At 42.6% G+C, this 23621-nt stretch overlaps 1 protein-coding gene across 8 annotated transcripts in view; it reads left to right on the forward strand.

The window, feature by feature from the left end:
• The window catches only part of ABCA1 (ATP binding cassette subfamily A member 1), a 128176-nt gene that overhangs the window by 47749 nt on the left and 56806 nt on the right, over nt 1-23621 (forward strand). For 7 of the 8 annotated variants that reach the window (XM_041763645.1, XM_041763652.1, XM_041763649.1 and 4 more), the window contains exons 6-8: nt 2746-2870; nt 5562-5738; nt 19812-19904. In XM_041763645.1, the coding sequence (XP_041619579.1) occupies nt 2746-2870; nt 5562-5738; nt 19812-19904 (395 nt within the window). The remainder of the gene's footprint in view (nt 1-2745; nt 2871-5561; nt 5739-19811; nt 19905-23621) is intronic. The other variant, XM_041763651.1, reaches the window with a different exon arrangement.

The raw sequence follows: 23621 nt of genomic DNA on the forward strand, positions 1-23621 counted from the left end.
TCTGGCTTTCTCCATATTCTTGGCTTCTTCACTCATTCTCCTGCCAGCTACATAATGGAGAAAATGGAGACCAGAGGTACAAAGCCACCCCACTCTGGTCTCCTGCTACACTCCTTTCTCCTCCTCCCATTCCACTCCCCAAATCTTAAGTTTTGAGGAATCTCTCTATGTTTATCTGCTTGTTGACTTATTTTTTTTTCCACTGAAAAACATTTATAGAACCTACTGTGTACACAGCACTATGACTACAGAGTGTCCTGGCCCTGCCATGATGAGGGATCTCCCCAGCCACAACCTCAGGAGATTTTTGGCCCTCTTGCCTTTTTCCAGAATTAGGCGTCAGCCTGACTCTTCCCATTCCGCCTAAGCACTTGCATGAACTGTCTTCCTCATTCCTTCTACTTTATTGACATGTCTCTTCATCTCCCTTATCAGCCTTCAGAGTTCTTTGAGGGCAAGAACCGAGTCCTTACCTTCTCGTTACACTTCACTTAGGTACATTGGTAAAGTTAGATGAAAGAAAACCCTTTCCAGCAATCACAAAATTATTACCATTTATTGAGCATATACTATGAGCCAGTTATTCACCATTCATGCTTTACCCATGAATATCTCCAATCTTCGTATCTTGCAAAGGTGCTGATACTCTTATCCTTTACCTTTTAGGTGGGAAAAATTGGTCTTGGGAAGGCAAAATGCATTTCTCAGTGAACAGTAGAGTCCAGCACCAAAGTTAGGTTTTTCTGGTCCCACATCCCTGATCTTTGTGCCACTCTACCATTTCTCAAACTCAGCTACAATTGCCTGGGGAGCTGTATAAAATTCTGACACCTGGGTGTCAGCTCCGAATGCTCTGATTAGACATTGGGGCTTGTAGCCTGGGCATTGGGGTTCTTGTAACATTACCTATCTGAGCGTAATCAGAGCCAAGGTCGGGAACCAGGCACTGTACCACACTGCCTTCCTTTGTGCACACAGGCTGTGGCTGTTGGTGGTGGTGTGTGAATCTAAGTCCTCATGTGTGGCATGCATGTGATCAGAGTGGGAGTTCTTTGTCGCCAAGGGTCTTTGGCCCGCCCTGCTGCTTCCCCACCCAGCGACCTCACCACACAGCGCACGTGCACTGCCAAGGGTTGTTGACTGTTGAATCGGCCTCTTGGTTTTTCTGTCTCATCCAGGGGATTCACTGATGGGCGGTTTGAATTTGATCATGTCCAGCTGTTCTCATCCTCGGAGCCCGCTGACATTACAGAAGAGCCTTATAAACACACTGAGAGTACTTGCTGGTCTCAAGAGTGTTGCTTATGACCTAGACCCATTGCAGGTTTAGCCTGGGTCAGCCTCCCACACTTTAGCAATCCTGCTCTGGAGCAAGGAGGCTGTTATGAAGTCCTTCGCGCAGTGTCTGTGTACTACTCGGGTTTTCCACTACTCGGGAGGAATTTGTGGTCAAGGAGGGTCACCCTGTGTGTATATTCTTCCTGAGGCTTGGAGACATCTTTATTTGCCAGGACATTTCACCCATGCTGTGGCTCCCCTGCCTTACTTTGTAAAAATAAGGGGTTAAAATAAAGATGCTGGGGCCTGTGGGCTGCAGGCTGGGAATGAGCATTGCCAGTCATGTGGTCATGATGAGCTGGTTTTCTCTTTATTATAAGAAGTTGGGTTATTAAGAGGGTGGGGCTGAAAGAGAAGCAGGTGGTCAGATGAAATAGGGCAGGTGAAACAGCAACATTTCAGAGCCAGGGGCCCCCCACCCAACATCTGGGCAGAAACTTCTTGTTTTGGAGATAAAAAAGCTGAGGTTCAGAGAGATGATATGAAATGCCCAAATGACACCACCAGGCACAATCTCCAACTCTGAAGACTAAAATTCTGGATTTCTGGCCAGTGCTTTTTCTGCTTCATGGAATGTACCTGCAGGGTTTATTATTAAAGGGATTCTTCGTGAAACACAACAGTAATCCAGTCATTTAGTAGGGTTGACTTTTAAGTTTATGCTTGTGTTTTAAGTCTAGCAGACCTGGGTTTTGGAGTTCTGTATCAGGTGTTCCACAGTTGGAATTAAAATGAGATCACATCTATGAAAGTGCTTTGATATGTGTAATGCTCTACACCAATGGTTCTCAAAGTGCAGGGCCCAGATCACCAGCATCTGCATCACCTGGGAGCTCATTGGAAATGTGAATTCTCTGCCCTCACCCCAGGCTGGCTGAATTAGAAACTCTGGGGGTGCAGACTGGTAATCTGTTTTTGACAAGCTGTCAAGTGATTCCTTTGTCCACTCAAGTTTGAGAACCGCTATTCTGCATCAAGAGGAGATCAGCCTTCTAGGGGGCTTGTGGGACAAAGGCTTTAAATATCTCTGATTTTTAGCTGAGGTGGCATGGGGTTAGGTTCACAAATCTCAGATGGGCTGGACAAGATCACTTAAAAGGTTTGCCTTTTTCCTCGAAAACGAGAAAAGGCTGTGTGAGTATGTAGGGTTCTGTCACACTGTTTGAATCCAGGAGCACACTCGTAGTTTAGCTCTACGTGTCTTCAGAAAGCATTCTCTTCATCTCTCCTGTAAGGCAAAGCTCCCTGAATGTCATTTCTCTGTATGCTGAAGCCAGAGACCTGTGGTTATCAATTGGTTTAAAATGAAGTCATCAATATTAAGATGTTTTTCTCCACCTGCCCCATCGTGCTTTTTTTTTTTTTTTTTTTAAACATATTTAATGAAAGTGAAATACTATTTCTCAGCAGGCTTGAAACTTCAGGATTTCCTAGTGGACAATGAAGCCTTCTCTGGATTCTTGACACACAACCTTTCTCTGCCAAGGCTCACTGTGGACAAAATGCTGGGGGCTAATGTCAGCCTCCACAAGGTAAGCTGTGATGTTCAGCTTCCTTCCTCGGTGGGGCTGGTGGCAGTTAGATTCTTTAAGAGTGCCGGGAAAGAAATGAATAAACCCCTGTCTTTTTTTTTTTTTTTTTTAAAGATTTTATTTATTCATAGAGACACAGAGAGAGAGGGGCAGATGAACAGGTAGAGGGAGAAGCAGGCTCCATGCAGGAAGCCCGATGTGGGACTCGATCCAGGGTCCCCAGGATCACACCCCAGGCTGCAGGCGACGCTAAACCGCTGTGCCACCAGGGCTGCCCTCAACCCCTGTCTTGGTATTGGTGCTGAAGGAGATTATTAGCTCAAGCTCAACTTCACTGTTTTTACCTCTCTGCTCAGCCTGGTATTGCCAAACCATCCTGAGAGTGGAGTGTGCAACTTGGTGTCATGGGCCATCTGGTTGAAATAAAACTGATTTCCTGCCTGTCAGCTGGCATTTGTTGATAACTTCCCCCAAAGGGGGGGGGGGGGATAAATTTAAGTTAAGATGAATTAAACGTTTTTAAAAAATTTCTCACCATTCTGAGACTGTAGCCAGAGTTGAGGATTACCGATCAGAGCAGCTGTCTATAAAATTTAAGATAGAAGATTTAAAAAACTTAATACATCCTTTAAAGATGTATAAGAAAAATGTATAAGGAAAAATGATTTTTTCTTAATTTGTAAAACCAGGAAGTAGTATTAGTGTTTACATAGAATTTTATTCTTAGATTCTTAGAAAACTTCCTATGGCATAATTAGTTATCACACAGCCCCTGTGCAGTGAGTAGCAGACCCAGGTTGCATGGTTATCGATTTTCAGAGAAGCTTCCCAAGTGTATTCCTTGGCAGAAAGGGGCACTGCTTCTTTACTCTGTCTCCTGTCTACACACCAGCTTATCTTTACAATAAGCAGAAGTAGTGGAAATGTTTATGCCCCAAAATAAGATCTTTGCTTTACATAATGTAGAATTTTTAAAATTAGAAAAATGTGCTTACTGCTTGCCCTTATGAAACTAGGAAAATATGCCTTGTGTTTACCAGTTGTATGGTTGGGAGATGGGCCAAAGGCAGCGAGCTTATGAAAACAGTTGCATTTAGCACAATTTCCATTCCCCCCTGCCAATTTCGTATCTGTCGCATCAGATCAGTTTAAAATAAAGGGCGAGGTCGTTCTCGTACGGTATTAGGGTCTCTCTGTAGTCAGTGCTCTCAAACACAGACACCCAAGGTAGGCTGACTGCAAAGACTACTTAGAATTAGGAGCAAAACGGAAGCATGCTTCCGTGCCTGGTGGTGGGGGAAACCTTCACGGAAACTGTGGCAGGCCCAGTGCTCTGCAGCGATAGAAAGCTATATTGAAAGCCTGGAGAGGGTTTTGGGCTGTCACTCACACTAGGTTGTCCTACAAGCAGATCAAGCTGCGCTAATTTAAACTACCAAGGGGAGGTAGTAATAATGGACTGATACAGAATCTGCATCATCCATGCATTCCACAAATATTTACTGTCGATAGTGTTTCAGCATTCTGGACACAAAGTGAGCAAGAAAAGCCAGCCCTTCCTCTTACTGAATTTGCTGTCTAATGGTCAGTAAGGACCATGTATGAAGAAGTGCCGTTTATTGAGGCCCAGCCAAGCTAATTAGGTAAACAAAATACAGCCAGGGAAAGGCTCTCTTGGGGGTCTGCTTTAATGAATGCATAAGAATGATTTAGAATTGGCCTTCCATGAGGACTTCTCCTAAGAAGCCTGCCTTTCTGGTACTCTTCTCTGGGGCAAATAAAATGAAGAGTTCCAAATTCTGAAATTGCTTCAACATAATTTTGTGCATCAGTGAAATACCTATATCTACAAATAAATAGTATGAATGCCTTTTTTTAAAAAAAATATTCAGCCCAACCCCAGCTTAAGATGTTGTAAGTTCCAAAATAATAAAAATGTTTTTGCCTCATAAAATAAAATAATAAAAATGGTTTCAGGCGTTTAGATTTTCAATTCCTATTTCCTGAATCATGTGCCCCACTTTTGAGAAAAAGAGTTGGACTCAGGATTTCCCTTTATAAGGACAAGAGTGTGGGAGATGATGAGTCAAACACAACATTCAGATTTTAAGTTTCCTTTAGGTATTTTTATTTTTTAAAAAAGATTTTATTTATTTATTCATGAAAGACACACAGAGACATTTTACACAGCAGAGAGAGAAGCTCCCTGAGGGGAGCCCGATGCAGGACTTGATCCTCGATCAGACCTGAGCCAAACGCAAATGCTCAACCACTGACCTACCCAGGTGCCCCAGATTTTAAGTTTCCTGTCAGATTGTGCCTTGATGCATCCCAAAGTTCAGTAAAAAGATCTGATTGGGGATCCCTGGGTGGCGCAGTGGTTTAGTGCCTGCCTTTGGCCCAGGGCGCAATCCTGGAGACCCGGGATCGAATCCCACGTCGGGCTCCCGGTGCATGGAGCCTGTTTCTCCCTCTGCCTATGTCTGTGCCTCTCTCTCTCTCTCTCTCTCTCTCTCTCTCTCTCTGTGACTATCATAAATAAATAAAAATTTAAAAGAAAAAGAAAAAGAAAAAAAAAAGATCTGATTGAACTATTGGCGATGGTGTCCATTCTTCAAAGCTATATTGGCCCAGCTTCCCATCTTTGTAATCTGGTTTTGCTTTGTCTCTCTTTGCATGAAATGCTTCCAGGTATTTTTGCAAGGCTACCAGTTACATTTGACGAATCTGTGCAGTGGATCGAAGTTAGAAGAGGTGATTCAACTTGGTGAACAAGAAGTTTCCATGCTTTGCAGCTTGCCAAAGGAGAAGCTAGATGCAGCAGAGCAAGTGCTTCATTCCAGCATGGACATCCTGAAGCCGATCCTGGTGAGTAGGCTTGCCGTGTGGAGAAGCTGTAAGCACTAATGCTTTGGGAATGCAAACATTTTCCCTGGACAACATAACTTTGTTTTTGTAGGAACATAGGGCTGGCTGGGAGTTTGAGAGGTAATTTAGCTCCGTGGTATTCTGTTCTTTCAAACTTTAGGGCTTTTTCCCCGAGAGGTCAAAGGGGGCGGGGAATGAGTTGGGCATGGCTCTGAGTCTAAGCCTAGGGTCCTTTGTGCCTATTTCAGAGAAGACGTGTTTTGTATGTTTTTAAAGATATTGTCATTTGAGATTATTAGAGTTCATTTGAGGAAAGAGTTTCCCAGACTAAAAAAAAAAAAAAGTCTCAACATCATTGATGGGAAGATAGATATCCATTCTTAAGAGCATCTCTGCGAGGAGACACTCTAAGCTGTCACAGTGGGGAAACCTCAGAATTGGATGGGAACACACAACAATAATTAATCAATGACAAAATTGCGGTTACAGAAAAAAAATTGCAACAAAGTCTGATCGGCTTAGGAATCAAGAGTTTAGAGAAGTGGTCCCAGAGTTATACACGTTCATTCTTAAAGAATACGGATGAACCTGAGCAATTTGGTCACTGGAGGGTTTGGTATAGTTACAAATAGGTGTATTTCTTTGGATTTTCTGAGAGCTCTGGTGACATGCCTCTCCAACAACATCACTTAGCATCTGATGTTCTGGTTTCCCACTTACCAGATAGCACTCTGATTTGTCAGTAGATTCTCTTAAAACCAGGGAAAGAGCCTTGGAAGAAGGATGTGCCTCGAAAGAGATGTTCCTCATTATAATAAAAAGGAATCAGAATCTTCTGGGATTTGGTGCAGCATGATTTCTTTATAGAGAGTTATGATTATCCCAGGGATACTAACAATGTTTAGTTTCTAGATCCTGGGCCTGGATCACAGCCTAGAAAGTGATCTTAGAAACATCTTCTGAGGTTTACACACTAGTGACCATCAGGAAGTTCTTGTATCTCACTTGACTTTATGACGTTGCAGCTTCTGCCTGAGTTGAAGGTAGTAGGAAAACTGTGTGAGTTCATGGGATTTTCCAAGGCAGGGTTGATGGTGAACCAGTCAATGGGAAGGGCCTAGGCCTAATGCTTAAGATCTATTTTTGTGTTATTCCAGAAGTAGTATCTTCTGTTTCAGTTAAAAAAAAAATACTGAATTGCTTTGTTCAGTGGCCTGTGATTATATTGGTTAATGTTTCTATAGTATAAGTTCAAGTAAGATATATGTTTCTGAATGGGGATGATGTTGACAGTTCCAGAAAACTGGTCCAAAAAACAAACTCATTTGTGTAGACATATGCAGCCTATTGGCACTTTTTGGGTTGTGTGACATAAAGGGCCAAAGGTTATTAGAAATAGTAGACCATTTCCTGGTACAGTTTTAGCTGTTTTGCTGTATTGCACTACAAGACTGAAATTTTCACCCTTTTAGCCGGATAGATGCAAATTTTAGAAATATGGGTGCTTTTTTTTTTTTTTTTAAATATGGGTGCTTTTAGAAGACACAGCAATTTATATTGGTGGCCATTCATTATTTCATTTCTGTTTAATAAACATGTATTGTGTGCACATCCCAGAATATCCCTCTACTCCGTAATGTCTGAATTGCACTCCAAGTAGAATGACAGTATAGCCTTCATGATCTGACAATCAGCGGCTTAGGTTTCAATCTAATAATCCCTCCCTGCTTGGGAGGGTTAGCATGATAGGATACATGGAAATATACCATTAAGACTGTCAGCTGCATCTCAGCCCATCCTGTTGTTGTGGTTGTGCCTTGGAAATCACTTGGTTCATGACTGGGTATTAAGGTGGCTACCAAATGCTTTTTGCACACTTCTTGGGCACAGAATGCATCTCAGGTTCTGCTCCTGCCTATCTGCTGTTGCTGAGAGCTCTCTTTCCATAAAGCTAGAAAATGAGGCTCTTGAATTAGAATGTAGTGAGTGGTCAAAATTGTTCTGTGTAAAGGTGATTTTGAAGGATACCTTTGGGATGAAATAATTTCCAAACATTTTGAAATGTGACTTTTATTTATCGAGTTAAACAGGGCCTTAATTGGAGCCCTGGGATTGATATTTGATTTACATTAGGCAGCCCTTTACTCCTGCCACTTGGTTGACATTTCAACATTTTCAATGGTAGATGAATGTGACATGCGACATCATTGGCAATGGGCGGTTAATCACACAGAGAAACACAACAGGAACAGCAGCCAGGTGCCGAGCCCAGCGTCATGGGAAGATAAATTGGGGTGTCAGTGTGTGTTTCTGTACCAGAAGTGGATTTTCAGGAAAGACATATTTTGAAACATTTCTCTCTGTCTCTCCTTTTTTTTTTTTTTTTTTTTTTAATTTGGTTAGTGTGGATTTTTTTCTGTTTTTCAGCCAAGAGTATTCTCTTTCTCCTGAGCTGCCTTTTTCTTCTGATGACCTCTGGACAGCAGTGTTTTGACAGCATGGGGGGGAAGTGTGGCAGAGGGGAAGGGCCATGGGCTCAGGGTCACCTGCATCTGGATTCAAACATTTCATCAGCAGTTTTACCAGCTGTGTGACCTTGGATAAGTTTAGTGTCGGTCAGCCTCGGTTTCTTCTTCTTTTACATACAGATAATATAGTTTACCCTTTGTGACTGTTGCTTATACATATGAAGAGCATGGCAGGGGGTGGTCAATAAATAGAAGTTAATCATCAATGGAAATATTTTCATGCTGAAAGCAATTGCTGGCAACATGGAAATTTTCGACTGTGTTAGGAATCAGTCATGCCAAGCAAAGTAGACCTGGAGGATGATAGTTCAGTGAAAAGATTTTATTCTTTGTCTAGATGTTGTCAAGGCGTCTTACCCTGTAGATTCTTATTCGTGTATATACCTTGCATGAAAGTTAATACTGGATGTCAGAATGTTGTTGCTTCCATAAAGTTCTCTGGGATTAATAGTGGTTACCTATAGACATTCTCCTTTTAATTTAAAAGCGTATTCATTTATTCAACTATGTTAAGTTCATTATGTGTCAGGTATGTTCTGGGAGCTGGATTCACCCAAGATCCTCACAAAGATGGCTTCTGATGAGTACAGGGATACGTTGATCTATGAAATACCGTCTCTAGGTTAAATGCATTTATGAAGGGAGACTTGTGTTCATAGTACTTGTACTGCTGACATAACAACCTCTAGGAGGGGATTGTGGCCATCTACCAGTGATTTCTTTTGTCTCACTGCTCAGCAAAGTGGATTTGGCTGTTGCAGTTGACTGGGCAGGTGAACTTTCCTTTGCCTATCTTGTGGGTCCTTCCTGAAGCGGCACCTGTCTTTCTCAGATAGATAAGTCTTTATGGGGGCCTCTCTCTGCTGTCCTCCAATAACCTCTGATGTGTTTTGTACTGCAAGAAGGAGCCGTAACAGTGGACCAGCAAATTTTGGCTGGAGGGATTTACTTGCTTCTATTATCAAGGTCCTTGCTGATTGTGGTGGCTTTTTTATTGCTGCTGTAACAAATAACCACACACTTGGCATCTTAGAACAACATAAAGTTTTTATTTCATAATCCTGTAGGCCAGAAGTCTGGGCACAGTGTGGTTCCCCTTGGGTCTACTCCTTGGAGTCTCAGAAGATTGAAATCAGAGGGTTTGCAGTACTGTATTCCATTTTAGAGGCTCTGAGGATACTATCCTCTTGCTTCTGAGCTCATTCAGATTTTTAGCTGAATTCAATTCCTTAAAGTTGTAGGACTGAGGTCCCTGTTTCCTATCTGAATGTCAGCTAGAGGCCAGTCTTTGCTCCTAGAGGCTGCCAACCTTCCTTCTCATGATTTTCATGTGACCTCTCTCCAGCCACACTGGTTGAGACCCTCTCATGCTTTAAATTTCTCTGTCTTTTCTGTCTGCCATCTCTCTCTGCTTCTAGCCAGAGAAAGTTCTCTGCCTTTATGGACTTGTGATTAAATTGGACTCACCTAGATAATCTAGGATCATTGCCCTATTTGAAAATCTATAACTTTAATTATATCTGTAAAGTATAAAGTATCTATAATGTACATAACGTATCTATAAAGTACATTTTGCCATGTGATATAACATATTCAGGTGCCAGGGACTGGGAATGTGGACTGCTTTGGGGAGGGCACTCATCCTGCCACAAATGTCTTTTAACTGAGAGGTAAAATAAATTTCATTATGTCTTTAAAGTGTTTCCTCAGTGCTCTTGGCTGTTTATTAGTCCCTCTTCAACTCTGTACATGTTCTTGCCATATTCTGAGAGTGACTCCAACGCATAATAAACGCTACCTGTTAGGGTTCTTAATGCACGAACCAAAGACAGCAGTGACTTTGGGAAGTAGAACATCTCAGGACAAGATGCGAGACATTGATCACACAGAGCTTTCATTCTAGTGGGCACCGAGAACCAGCTCTTAGGCTGAGATTGGGAATTTGAAGAATTCTTCACAGGTTCTGGGTCTGTAGAGTGAGGGCTGTCCTCCCATCCCAGTTTCACTGATGACTCCCCTGCAGCGCCATGACCCCAGTCTTTACCAGCACGGGACACTGTTAGGTAGGTTTGGATTCTAGTCTTGGCTCACCGTTGTCCCAATGATGTGAAAGTGGTGTCTGATCCTTGAGGTGGGGAAAATGCTGTCAGATTCTTGAGTTAGGAAGGACAGGCCTACGGACTTATCTTCATCTTAATGACAGTTTGGGTTCTGCATAACCATGTGGCTAGATTGTCTCGACCTCTGATAATACCTTTACCCTAAAAGGGAAAGTTCGGCTTCTGTGGAACAAAGAGTTCCGTTCACATGTCTTCTGATGCATGCAGCATATTCTTGCAAAGGGAGAACTCCGTTCATGGGACAAAGGAGGTAAAGTGAGCAGTGCCCTGAGGTCCCTAGAAGACCAGTGACCTCACAGCTGGGCTGTGTATAGATTGAAGGAACAGATGGAGAAGGAGGAAACAAAGTCATTCTTGTCTTGCAAGCTCTTTGTTTAGTGTTGTCTTGATCCTTAGACAAAGGCTTGGAATACAGAGTGGCTTGGCTCATTCCTTTTCTGGGCAACATACTTCAGCTTATCCCAGGCAGCCCTTAAAGCATTTGTGTGAGTTTTTTTTTCTTTTTTTTTTTTTCCAGGAGAAAACAGTTGCTTTTCTCTTCCTATATAAAAATCAGACATTTGTGTGAAGTATCAGATTTTGTCTGGCGTTGTTTGACTGTACTGTCCACCTGTTTACAGCACAGGCATTCATCTGGCAGTCCATTGCAATCCTTAACATTTGGTAAATGTAGAATGACACACCTCATGGATTTACTCTTAAGACTATGTGTTCACTTAATTCCTATAGGAAAAGGGGAGCACACATTTGGAAATAAATTGGTGAATTAAGCAGAGTGTTAATATTACTTGCTCAACTCCATCTGTACAGACATTTCTGCCTTAGTTATAGTACTTCTTCCTCCAAAAATACTGTCATTTCTTCTTTTTTTTTTTTTTTAAAGATTTTATCTATTTATTTGAGAGAAAGAGAGAGAGAGAGTACAAGCAGGGGGAGCAGCAGAGGGAGACGGAGAAGCAGGCTTCCTGCTGAGCAGGGAGCCTGATGTGCAGCTGGATCCCAGGACCCTAAGATCATGACCTGAACTATAGGCAGACACCCATCCGACTGAGCCATCCAGTGCTGCCATATTTTAAATAAAGGTTTAGGTTTGATTTTTGTCCTGAATTATGTGGTAGTAGGTGTATTAAGCTGTGCTTAGAAACAGCAAAAAAGTGAGGGCACCTGTGTGACTCATTGGTTAAGTCTCTGACTTTTGGTTTTTCAGCTCAGGTCATGATCTCAGGATCATGAGATTGAGTCCCACATCAGGCTCCACACTCAGCACAGAGATTGTTTAGGGTTTTCTCTCTCTGTCTCTCTCCCTCTATCTCTCTCCTTCTGCCCCTATCCCCTACTTGTTCTCTCTCTCTAAAATAAGATAAATAAATCTTTAAAGAAAAAAAAAGAAACAGCAAAAAAAATATTTTAATGCATTAAACACAACAAATTTAAAAGTTTTTTGAAAAAGATTTTCATTGGGACGCCTGGTGGCTCAGTGGTTGAGCATCTGCCTTAGACTCAGGGCATGATCCCGGAGTCCCAGGATGGAGTCCCACATCGGGCTCCCAGTAGGAAGTCTGCTTCTCCCTCTGCCTGTGTCTCTGCCTCTCTGTGTGTGTTTCTCATGAGTAAATAAAAATAAAATCTTAAAAAAAAGATTTTTATTTATTTGAGAGTGTGTGCATGGGGAGGGGGGTGGGGCAGAGAGAGAGGGAGAAGCAGGCTCCCCGCTGAGCAGGGAGCTCCATGTGGGGCTTGATCCCAGGACAAGGAGATCATGACCTCTTCCCAAGGCAGATGCTCAACCGACTGAGCCACCCAGGTGCCCCAGATTTACTAGTTAATATTTAAATTGTTGAGTTGTTTTTTAAAAGATTAGTACCTCCCTCAGACATGAGTTTTGTAGTTCTCTGCTTTGATAAGAAATATTAAATTGTTCCTCAAAGGAAAACTTCATTGTCAAGTAAATCATTGGAAAGAGGTAGGATGTCTTCTGGGTAGCAGTAGTCTTTGTACCTAGTATCTGGCTTCCTTATTTTCAATTTAAGCTAAGACATAAAATCCTAGCCTTGAGTTGGATTTTCTGAATATGGGCAAAGTGAAGTAGAGATTTTTAGCCTACTTTGAGAGTAAAGGAAGTTTAAAATGCCCTTAATTACATTTAATTTCACAATGTTCTGTCTTCTATTTCTACTTGGCAGTGGCTTCTTAATGCGTTGATAATCTATCTCTCCCAGTCTTTATTTTGTAGAGTGATTATCTGTAAACAAATACTTAAATTCATTCATTCAGCAAATATTGAGCCCTGATCTGTGTCATGCACTGGGCTTGGGGGTGGGGGTGGGGGGCGGCGGACAGTATTGAGCAAGCAACCTCTGTCTTTGTTTCCCTGGTGGTGGGCAATGAGTGGGACAGAACAGGGGAGGAGCAGTTGCATCCTCTGCTGGGTGTTGTGCACGCTCTGATGCAGTCCTTCTAATCCTCTCTTTGAGGATCAGGAAGGAGGCATCTGTTAAGTTGGGACCTAAAGAATAAAGGTTAGTCAGGTAAAGAACAGGGAGAAGAATGTTCCAGGCAGAGGACCTGGCTTATGTATGGTGTCCAGAGTGGAGAGAGGAATGAAGGTGGTATTTAGGGGAACTGTACATGATTGATTGGTTCAGAGAGGAGCAGATGTAGCTACGGGGAGTTTGATGGTAGAAGGAACAGTAAGACCGAATGCTGTGGAGGTGACTATAGATCAGCTGAGGCAAACTTTCAAGAGCCATGTGAGGCCATTGGGCCTCATCCTTTAGAGCAAAGGAAGCCACTGAAAGGCTCCAGAAGGTGAGTGACTTGATGAGGTGAAGTTGAATGACCTTTGAAGCAGGACACATACCATTTCATCTCGTCCTCCTAATGTGCTTCTCTCTTGCTTTTAGTTTTTCTTCCACAGACATTTACTGGGTGCCTAATTATTCTATGCCAGGAACTATGTTGGATGCTCAGTTGAAATAAACACCAGCTCAGAAATTAAAGTCAAATTGACTTGGCTAGGTTACTGCCTTTTTAATTGCCAGTATTTTACAATTTAGTTAAGCTACTAGGATAGAAAGACTATAATGAAATCATTTGTTAGACCCCTTGAAAGATGGGGTATAATAATGGTCTTTGTTGTGCTAGGGCCAGCGCTCCAGAATGTCATGCTTTTCGGCAATGTTGCCATGTTGTGATTAACACACTTTGCAGAAATGGGTGGGAGCCTTTTGGGTAATACAATATGTACTTGTCTATTCTTCCTGTAATGATATTACAGTATTTAGTTATGATATAAAAATATCGAATAATACACGAATTCCAGTTAGCTTACAATAGGTCATGTAGTCCCCCACTAAAGGTTTTATCTTCACTCTTTTCCTCTTTCTTCATACAAGAAAATCACTTGCCTCCTGTGGTCAATGGGGACCTCTGTGAGTTCATAGCAAAGGGAATGTTTTTGTTTAGGAAAAATAATAGTAGGAATTCCAAACTGTAGATTGTTTACTGGAACTCTTTGGAAATACTAGTTGGCAAGCTTTGCCTGCCTTTGTGAGATATTAGCAGGAGACCACAGTTAATAGTAGGTGCAGGCATATGGTTCTCAGACTTTATTTTGTGGCCTAGTTTCAGGGCATGGTTCTCAAAGTTAATTGTACTCAAGGAACGTAGACACTTTTCAGATTGGGTATATGGTCAAGCCAGCTTACATTCTTGAGCCTTTCTTCCACTCCTGCCCGCTCTGCTTCCTTTCCTCCTCACTTCTTTTATCTTTAGTTTAATTAAAAAAGTATGAAATAGTTAAAACTTACAAACAGGCATAGAGAATAATGTAAAGAACACCCCTGTACTATCACCCATCATTCACCTTGCTTGCTTCTGATTCTTTTCAAGAAATAAAACGTTGCACTTATAGTCAGTGCCACCTGTGTGTCCCCTCTTCTTTCCTCCGAGACCGTCACTATCCTGGAGATGCATGCTTTTATGCCATATATATGTATTTGCATTCTGTTAATGGTAGCTTACCATATTGGTTTGTAGGTGTCCACATTGTATGAATGTGCATATTGATCTTTAACTTGTCTTTTTACCTCCACATTATATTGTTGAGATTTATCAGATTGATACATGTGGCATCTGATTCATTTTAACTGCTCCATGGTATTTCCTTTTTATTCTGAAATTTTAAAGAACTCATTCTTCAAGTCTTTGGCTCACATTTTCACATCTTTTATGGTGTCTTTTGGTGCATAATTAGTTTCTTTTCTTCCTTTCTTTCTTTCAAGATTTTATTTATTTATGAGAGAGGCAGAGACATAGGCAGAGGGAGAAGCAGGCTCCCTGCAGGGAACCCAATTTGGGACTCAATCCCAGGACCTGGGATCACAACCTGAGCCAAAGCAGACACTCAACCACTGAGCCAGTGATCCCTCCCCCCTTCTCCCCTGCAGGTGTCCTGCATAGTTTCTACTGTTGTTTTTTTTTTTTTTAAGTATTTATTTATTTATTTATTTATTTATTTATGAGAGACACACAGAGAGAGGCAGAGACACAGGCAGAGGGAGAAGCAGGCTCCATGCAGGGAGCCCAATGTGGGACTTGATCCCCGGTCTCCAGGGGCTGAAGAGCGGCGCTAAACCGCTGAGCCACCCAGGCTGAAGGCGGCGCTAAACCGCTGAGCCACCCAGGCTGCCCTAGTTTCTACTTTTGAAAGTTGGAGTCATTTTTTTCTCCTTGATTTGGACTTTTTATATATCAAGAGACTTTCCCTATACCAAGTTCATAAAGACATTTTCTCCTATATATTGGCAATTTTTATTTTTTTACTTTTAGCTCTATAATCTGCCAAGAACTTAATTTTGTGTAGTGGTATGAGATGGAAAACGTACTGATTTTTCTTACATGAACAACTAGTCATGCAACAGTAATTGAACAGCAACAGTAATTGAATAGCCCATCTTTTCCCTACAATTTTGTAATCTTTAGTTTGTAGATTCTCATCAGTCTCTTCTCTGTATTTCGTAACATTCAGGCACAGAAAAGTAAAATGAAGTCTTGAGCAAAATATCTGGATAGCCTGAGCTTTAAATGGCGCTGAATTTGAATTTTTTTTTTTAAAGCCCTGTCACGTCAACCCATACCTGTGTGTAACTCCAACACGTCTTTGAAGATGGAAATTTGTATTGACAATAGGTTGCCAATATTTAGGTTAATGAATGCCAAGCATTTAATCTCAAACAACAATTAGCGTAAAAAGGGATCCTGATAATGACATTGATCGTCCTAACTATTACTTATGGATGGGTTTAGCCAATGTTTCTTTTATCAACCAAAACCTAAATTAATCAGTTTTTAAGCAAACCAGAGCTCAGACTATTGACAAGAGCCCTAGGATGTGGTATGGCATTTGTGTCTGAATACATAAAGGTCTGATATCCACGGTAAATATAATGAAGCCCTTATGTTTATGTCTGTGGCCAACCGTGGTGTTCGCGGGTTAAGCAGTACGTGCATGGAGTTTTGCTGAATTGTGTAGCTTTTAAAACAAAAAGAATTAGCCTGCCTCAAAGGTTAAGTAAGACATTTAAGTTGAAAAACCTGAAGGGAAAATCATTACCTATGAAAGTTTAAATTCATTCAGATGAGGAAGATGTAGTCTAACAACATGAACTGCTGATTGATTTGTTCCCTTCAGGGGAGAGATGACGGCTAATAGTGACAACGGGCGGAATATCTATGGTTTCAGAGACTTGGCCTTTTGCACTTGGTGGCTGTGAACTCAATTGGTATGACGTTCTGGCCTCACATGCATTTTGTATCATCTCTGATCCCAATCAGGGTGGGGTGAACTGATGGGCTTCTCTTCAGTGCTTCACTGTCAAAGCAGACTGCATCATGCCGACCAGATGTGGAATGCACAAACAACCACCTTTGTGGAGAACATGCTCAAAAAAGAGGAATGAACATTGTCCAGGGGCTATGGCTTAGTGGTTCTCAAACTTCTACGCGCAAAAAAATCCTGAAGCTTCCTGGCTTACATGCCTACCTTCTGAATCAGGAGGTCTTTGAGGGCTGGGAGGTTGCATGCTTACCAGGCACTGCAGGGGGTTCTGGTGCCAGAGCTCTCTGAGACTACATTGTGTCAGTGGAACCTGCTCATTCACAATTCTCTGTCATGACTTTGGTTGTAGTTCAAGGGCCACTGGTACCATTTAAATTTAATATTTCCTTTTTGTAGATTCACTTGCTTAAGAAAGTTAGATATTATATCTCTAATGTAAAGGTAAAATCAATGTCACTTACTAGAAATAGAAGGTACACGTATATATGCATCAGGATAAATGTATGTATGTGCTTATCTGCGTGTATACGTAGGTAGGTATAGATTACATATATACCTAAATGTAGATTATGATTTTTCCTTCAAGTTTTTCAGTTTGTTTATTAATTAATTTATTTATTAAAAGATTTTATTTATTCATTCATGAGAGACACACAGAAAGAGAGGCAGAGACACAGGCAGAGGGAGAAGCGGGCTCCATGCAGAGAGCCCGACGCGGGACTCGATCCTGGGTCTCCAGGATCACGCCCTGGGCTGAAGGCGGCGCTAAACCACTAAGCCACCAGGATCGCCCCCAAGTTTTTCAGTTTAAATGTCAACCTTAGGGCAAATTTATATCTGTGCATGTGTGATTTAAATATACATTTGTATTTGTATTTTATACACTGAATATTACATAATGCAAGTATATATTTTAGCTGCTTAACATTTTTTGTTTCACAGTTTTGCAAACACTGAGGAGAAAGGGGCTTTAGGGAGGAGAGAAGCATTCAACTCAAGCCTTCGGGAATTAGGTCTTAGTTTTGCACTGAAGAGGATTTGTAATGTTAGAAATAGCACGTTGGGTGTGGCTGATGTGCTTTGCGATGACAACTCTGGCTCTCTGCGTAGTGGACGGAGGGCCCCTTGACAGGAGAAACAGTTCTTCCAGCGTTAGCCAGGAAACAGAAGGGGGAGGATGGATGGATGTCTTTTCAAGAACTAGAAAACCCTTCAGTTTTGGTAGTAAACTTTAAAGGAAGGGAAGAGAAAGGCAGGGGTCACCTCTCTGAGAACTGTTAGGGCTCACTATGTGCCAGGCACTGTGTGAGGTGCTCAGCACGTGTCCTCTCATTTAGTGTTCTTGACAATGCTGGGTTACATGCCCACCATGAACTTTGTGGGTAGTTGTGGAAATTGGGCCATGGGGAGTTTGAGCCATTTGCCCAGAGTTCTGTAGCCACCCCAGGTCCCCATAACCAGAGAAGAGGAGACAGTGACAAGAATCATCAGATTCTTATTTCCATTCAGACTTTCTAAAAAAAAAAAAAAAAAAAAGGGATAACTGTCATATTTTAAGTTGTGAAAACGGGCATTGAGTTAATTTGGCATTTTTTGTTTTGCTGCACAATCCTGAGTGTGCGTCATCTCGTGGGCCTGATGGTAAGCACAGGAACACTTTACTTCCCCATGCCTTCCAGTTAAGACCTCTCAGTTTGGAAAAGTTTTCCTCATGGTAGGGTCTATATATAGGGCCAGCTTTTAATGGGTAACCTTTAGTTGTGATGTGAACCTAGAGGAAGAAAGTAAAAAGCCAAAAACCTCCCACTTGTTTTTGCTCATGATTACTTAATGGAAGGAAGGACCATTAACATAATTTCTGAGTTGCATCATGGAGAACTACCTGAGTATAGTGGTTAAGAGGCCCATCTGAGGATGCAGAGTGTGGGAAAGGTGGACCCTGGTGACTAAGCCTTTCTAGGAAAGCTCATGAGTCAGGCTGGAGAGATTCTTTCATAAGCACCTTTAGACAGATTTTATCAGAAATCTACATTCAGAATTTGGCTTGGATATTATGATGATCATGGTGATACTAGCTTAATTGTCTGAATTTAGAGTTATTTTTATTTTATTTTATTTTATTTTATTTTATTTTACATACATTTATTTATTTATTTATTTATTTATTTATTTATTTATAAATTAGGTTCTACACCCAGCATGGAGCCCAACAGGGGCTTTAAACTCACAACCCTGAGATCAAGACCTGAGCTGAGATTAAGGGTCAGTCCCTTAACTAACTGAGCCACTTAGGGCACACCCCCTCCCTGCCACCAGCCTGGAGTTCTTTTTAAAGGAAAATCTCCCAGGCTGCTCTTCCTGAGATAATGATGATCTCCATCCACCTCCAGCTATTTTCCATGCAATTTGTATTGATTTCACAACAATTCCTGATACAAGAAAAGTAGCATAATAGCCCAGCCTTGGGTGCCTGGGTGGCTCAGGCATTTAAGTGTCTGACTCTTGATTTCAGTTCATGTCATAATTTCTGGGTCATGGGATCAAGCCTTACATCGGGCTCCATGCTCAGCATGGAGTCGGCTTGAGTTTCTCTCCCTCTACCCCTCCCCCTGCTCATGCTCTCTCTCTCAAGTAAATAAATCAGTCTAAAAAAAAAAAAAAAATAGCCCAGCCCTCTCTAGATTAAAGAGGTATCTGATAATAAATAAAATGAAACCCACAGAAGTGCCAAGGAAAGATGAGTTTTCCCAGAAACTTTTGTTTTCCTATATAACAAATAAAAATGATGAAATTGACTCTGTATCTTTTTGGTTTTTGGAAGCCTGAAAACTCAAATTTCAGGCTCCTCAGCTATTGTAATTCTGACCTGAGAGCCTGTGCATCACTGTTCTTTCTCTTTTCTAGCTTAGGCTTTCTGCCCTAACTTTGTCTTTTCCTTGGGCCCAATTATTTTGTTGTATTTACTATGACACTAGGTGGCACATAACAGCAATTAAATATACCCATGAGCAAATATAAAGATCTGACTAAAAGTAGAATGTTAGATAATGTTAACATTATCTGTTAAAATGTTAAAAATAAACATTCTATATTAAATTTCCATTGTTAGAAGCAGTGCTGGTTTGACCAGCATGAGAGAGAAAAATTCTCCTTTCTGCGCTTTTGGCAGCTTTCAACTTTACATGTTCTTCCTTTCTTGTGAGCCATTACCAACTTGTTTCTCAAGGTCATTCCTCTATTGCCCATCTTGCAGACAGAGTTGGGAATGTGTGGTCAGAGTTGCACTGGACACACACACACACACCCCAACATGAGATGATTTTATCTGTTGCATATCAAAGAGTTTCAAATATATATTTCTACACTGTTTAAAAGCATTCATCAGAGGATTAGTAAGTCTTATCTGAAATAACCTACGGACATGGAGTTAGAATAATTTTAGTGTCTTATTTTGGTCAGGAGTGGGTTTCTTGTTTTTTTAAACTCAAGATTGTGGATGGTTTTAATTAACTTGTTTATTTTCTGTAGAGATTTCAGGTTTACATTTGAGTTTAGAAACAAAGTTTTTTTTTTTCCCTCATTCCAGACAGAACTAAACTCTACATCTCCCTTCCTGAGCAACCAATTGGCTAAAGCCACAAAAACTTTGTTGGATAGTCTCGGGACTCTGGCCCAAGAGGTAAGTTGTGTCTGTCTGTCTGTCTGTCTTTCTTTAAATTAAAGATTTTATTTATTTGACAGAGCGAGCTTGCACGCACAAGCAGGGGAGGTGGGAGAGAGTGAAGCAGACTCCCCACCGAGCAGGGAGCCCGATGCGGGCCTCAATCCCAGGACTCTGGGATCATGACTTGAGCTGAAGGCAGACACGTAATTGAGCCACTCAGGCCCTTGTTGTGTCTTTCTAGCTCCAGGAGGCAGACCATTCACTATGGCTTTTGCCTATCCTGAGTTTGGCTTAGAGGGTCCTTTTGATTTAAATATTACATGAAACGTACAATAAATTTTAGAAGCATTAGTGGTCTTAAAAATGATTTGGTTTGAGCTCCTTCCTTGAGAGATGGAAACCAAGATGCGGAGATGTCTCAGAGCTAATTAGTTTGTGGCTGAATGCCCGAGGCCTGGTCTAAAACTTTCTCCCAGTGTTACTCTGTATCCCTAGTTAATGACTCCTTTGTAAAGAGGGTGATTCCTTGTCCTCCTCCATGCACTGCATTTGCCTTACAGCCACTTCTCCATATTTCTTCTTCAGCAGCAAGGCTAGTCCTTTTACCAAAATATTTGTTTGCTAACTAAAGGGAATAGTGTGTTCCCCTAATTCACACCTGCCCCTGTAAGCCCCTGGCCTCTGAGGTTCACCTTTGGGATGGTCTTTTCTTGACAAACATCAAGTTGAGACTGCATGATAACAGACATATCAGAATAATCTTATATTTGCAAGATTAGGGGGCCTGTGGGTACTTGCAAAAGCAGTTACCCTTTTGTCTGCCTGTCAGCCAGTAGGTGTGTCACATTGGTGACGCCCAACCTTGTTTCAAGTTAGACGTGGACAGGAGGGGCTGTCTGGAGCCCAGTGCTTACAGAGCCGAGCCAGGGGGCAGCCAGAAACAATCAGGCCTCAATGTCCAGGACAGTGCATAGGAATAATGTTCTCAGACTTGGTCCAGCCTTATTTTGAGTTGCTTCTCTAAATCGTTTTTTTTTTTGGTATTTGTTTTGTGTTTCTCAAATATCGAAATTTAGGTTTCCGAGAATAAAAGTACAATATGTTCATGATGGAAAGAGCAGAACATTTGGAAAACACGGAGATCGAACGCCATTGACAATTTGGCGTGTTGCTTTTAGTTCAGTTTTCTTTTTTTCTTTGAATTCTGCTTATGGGTGTCTGACTGAAGAGGCTCGGGTTTTGGGTCCCTCTCAGGAGAAGTGCTTTCTGGCCTGCCATTTGTTATTCTGCATGTGAATGCTGGTGGCCTTTATGTAGGCACAGAAGCTGGGTCACCTGGGGTTCTTCCAGGAGGCAGGAGGAAGAGCAGAAGCTGACCTGCAAGTCCATGGCCATGTCTCTGGGGCTCTGTTAGCAGGCACCGGTGCACCCTGTGCTCTCCCAGCTTCCCTCCGAGCCTAAGAGCCAGCAGAGCAGAGACGGTAACGTGGGAGGGTGTCTCTAAATTTAGGGTCTGCGTTCAGGGTTTTCTCTTACATCTGCCTTTTGTCTGGGGTAAGAAAAGTAATGGAAAGCCTGTGATGTTCCCATTGCTGACGAGGCTGAAACTCTCCACTAAGCAATAACACACCATTTTTCTTGGCAGCTGCTTCCTTCTGTCCTGCTTGCTCCCTGGTCCGGGGCTAGCAAGGGTCACCCACTCCTCGCAGTGGAACACCTTCAAGTCCCGGTGATCATGGGTTACTTATTGTCTAACTTGTTATTTCCCTGAGACACACGGGAGAAGGGAAATAAATAAATGCACGCGTGTATCTGTTCAGTGTTTGAAAGGAAGTATACGTTCTGATCAAAGCAGAACCCTTGAAAGGAAAAGGGAGCCAACAACTTCTCAGGACATCACTTGATTCATGTTTTGCCGAATTTCCCCGTATCGTTCACATGACAGATGAGAGTGGGTCTTCACTGTGCCCATTTTACAGATGGCACCGAGGCTCAGAAAGTTCGGGCTCACAGTCATCTAGTTAGTTAATTGGCAAACTCTAGGGTTTGAACCCAGGACTGTTGGACTACAAACCCCATATTCTTGCTGCCATAGCCTCTTTTTTGTGTGATGAACTCCGATGGAACCTGGACTAGAATAGAAAGGACATTCTTCAAAGAAGGAAATACAGATTAACAGAGCCTGGCAAATTGGATAGAAATGGGGACTTGAGGAACTCGATGAGTGAGCGCTGGCATGAGTTCCACATCTAGGTGACAGGGAAGGTGTGTGTGATGAGATGGGGAAGGCAGGACAGGGAGCCTCCCGCTTGTCCATTCAGTCCCTACCAGGTGCCTGACATTGCTAGATGGTGGGATTTTGGCAGCAAGCACACTAGCTCTCCTGTTCTCGTGGGGCTCGCATGGTGGGAGGTAGAAATAGAGAGGTCAGCAAATAACATGACAGCAAGGTACCTCAATGAAGAAAAAGAAAGCAGAGTAAGAAGGATAGAGGGTGATGAAGTGTTCTTAAAGGGGTGATTAGAGAAGTCCTCTCTGGCAAGGTGACAGTTGGACCTGACGAAGTGACCATATATTTTCCACTCTAAGCAGGAACAGATACAAAGACATTAATGTAGGGTATGATTAAGGAATGTATTTAAAGACCCAGGAAGACAGGTGGTGTGGCCAGAACAGAGGGGGCAAGTGAGAGGGTGCTTGGAGCTGAGATCCAGGAAGGAGGCAAGCACCATGCGGACCTGGTAAGGCCGGATTTACGCTGAGCGAGACAGGAAGCCAGTGGAGGGTTTGGAGCAGAGGGTGTATGACGTTGCCTAGAGAATGAGACTGCTTACATCATACATTCTGGCTGTTAAATTAGAAGAGACTAAGGTGGGGGCAAGGGAAGAAAGGGGCCTTTGCAGCGTCTTGAGAAAGTAGACAGCCATTCATTCATTCACACCACAGATGATTATCGAACACCGTCTTTCGGGGGCTGGGGGACAAGTGGCCACCCTTCGCTGTGAGTAGGGGCGCTTCACAGATAAGTGTGGAGCATCAGCTGAGGTGCAGAAAAATGAATAGGAGTTCGCCCCTAGACAGGTGCCAAGACGAGCCAGCGGTTTGGAATGACTCTGGTGCCTCCATCCAAGGATGTCCTGGTTTCACGGGGGAAGAAGTTTGTGCTTGCGGTTGGGGGCTGGCGGGCAGGTGGTGGCGAGGCAGCCTGTGGCGAGAGAAGTGAGTGGCTTTCACTTACTGTCATTAAAACATCTCCGGGGCTGCTCCCCCACCAACAAAAGGAAAGGTGGCCTGGCGACCTCTGCCCTCCCTGTCCTGAATACCTCATCTAGTTTATGAAAAGATAAAGTAAGGAAAAGCTGGTCACTAGCTGTGTCCTTGTAGTATATGTCAGATGCTCCCGGTTTGGGGGGAGAGATGCTTATGACCTCTGACCTCCCCTGGAGTGCCTGGTTTCCCTCCAGAGGCAGGAGGCAAAGACAGGATCTACAGTGTCGAGGTCCACGTTACCCTCACGAACCAGGAGGCTCTGAGATAGAAAACTGGGCACGTGGTGTCGGGATCTAGGCCTTCCACAGGGCGTGGGCAGGACCGCCTAGTGTCTTCCCTCTGCCCTCCGGGGCTCAGTGTTCCGGGCGCCGAGCACACGCGGTGACATTTCAAGGAATGTAGAGGTTTATAACTGATATATCATGAGATGGGTAGAAATGCAAAGTGCTTGATGAATACTTA

The sequence above is a fragment of the Vulpes lagopus genome, chromosome 7 (genome assembly GCF_018345385.1).
Source record: "Vulpes lagopus strain Blue_001 chromosome 7, ASM1834538v1, whole genome shotgun sequence".
NCBI lineage: Eukaryota > Metazoa > Chordata > Mammalia > Carnivora > Canidae > Vulpes > Vulpes lagopus.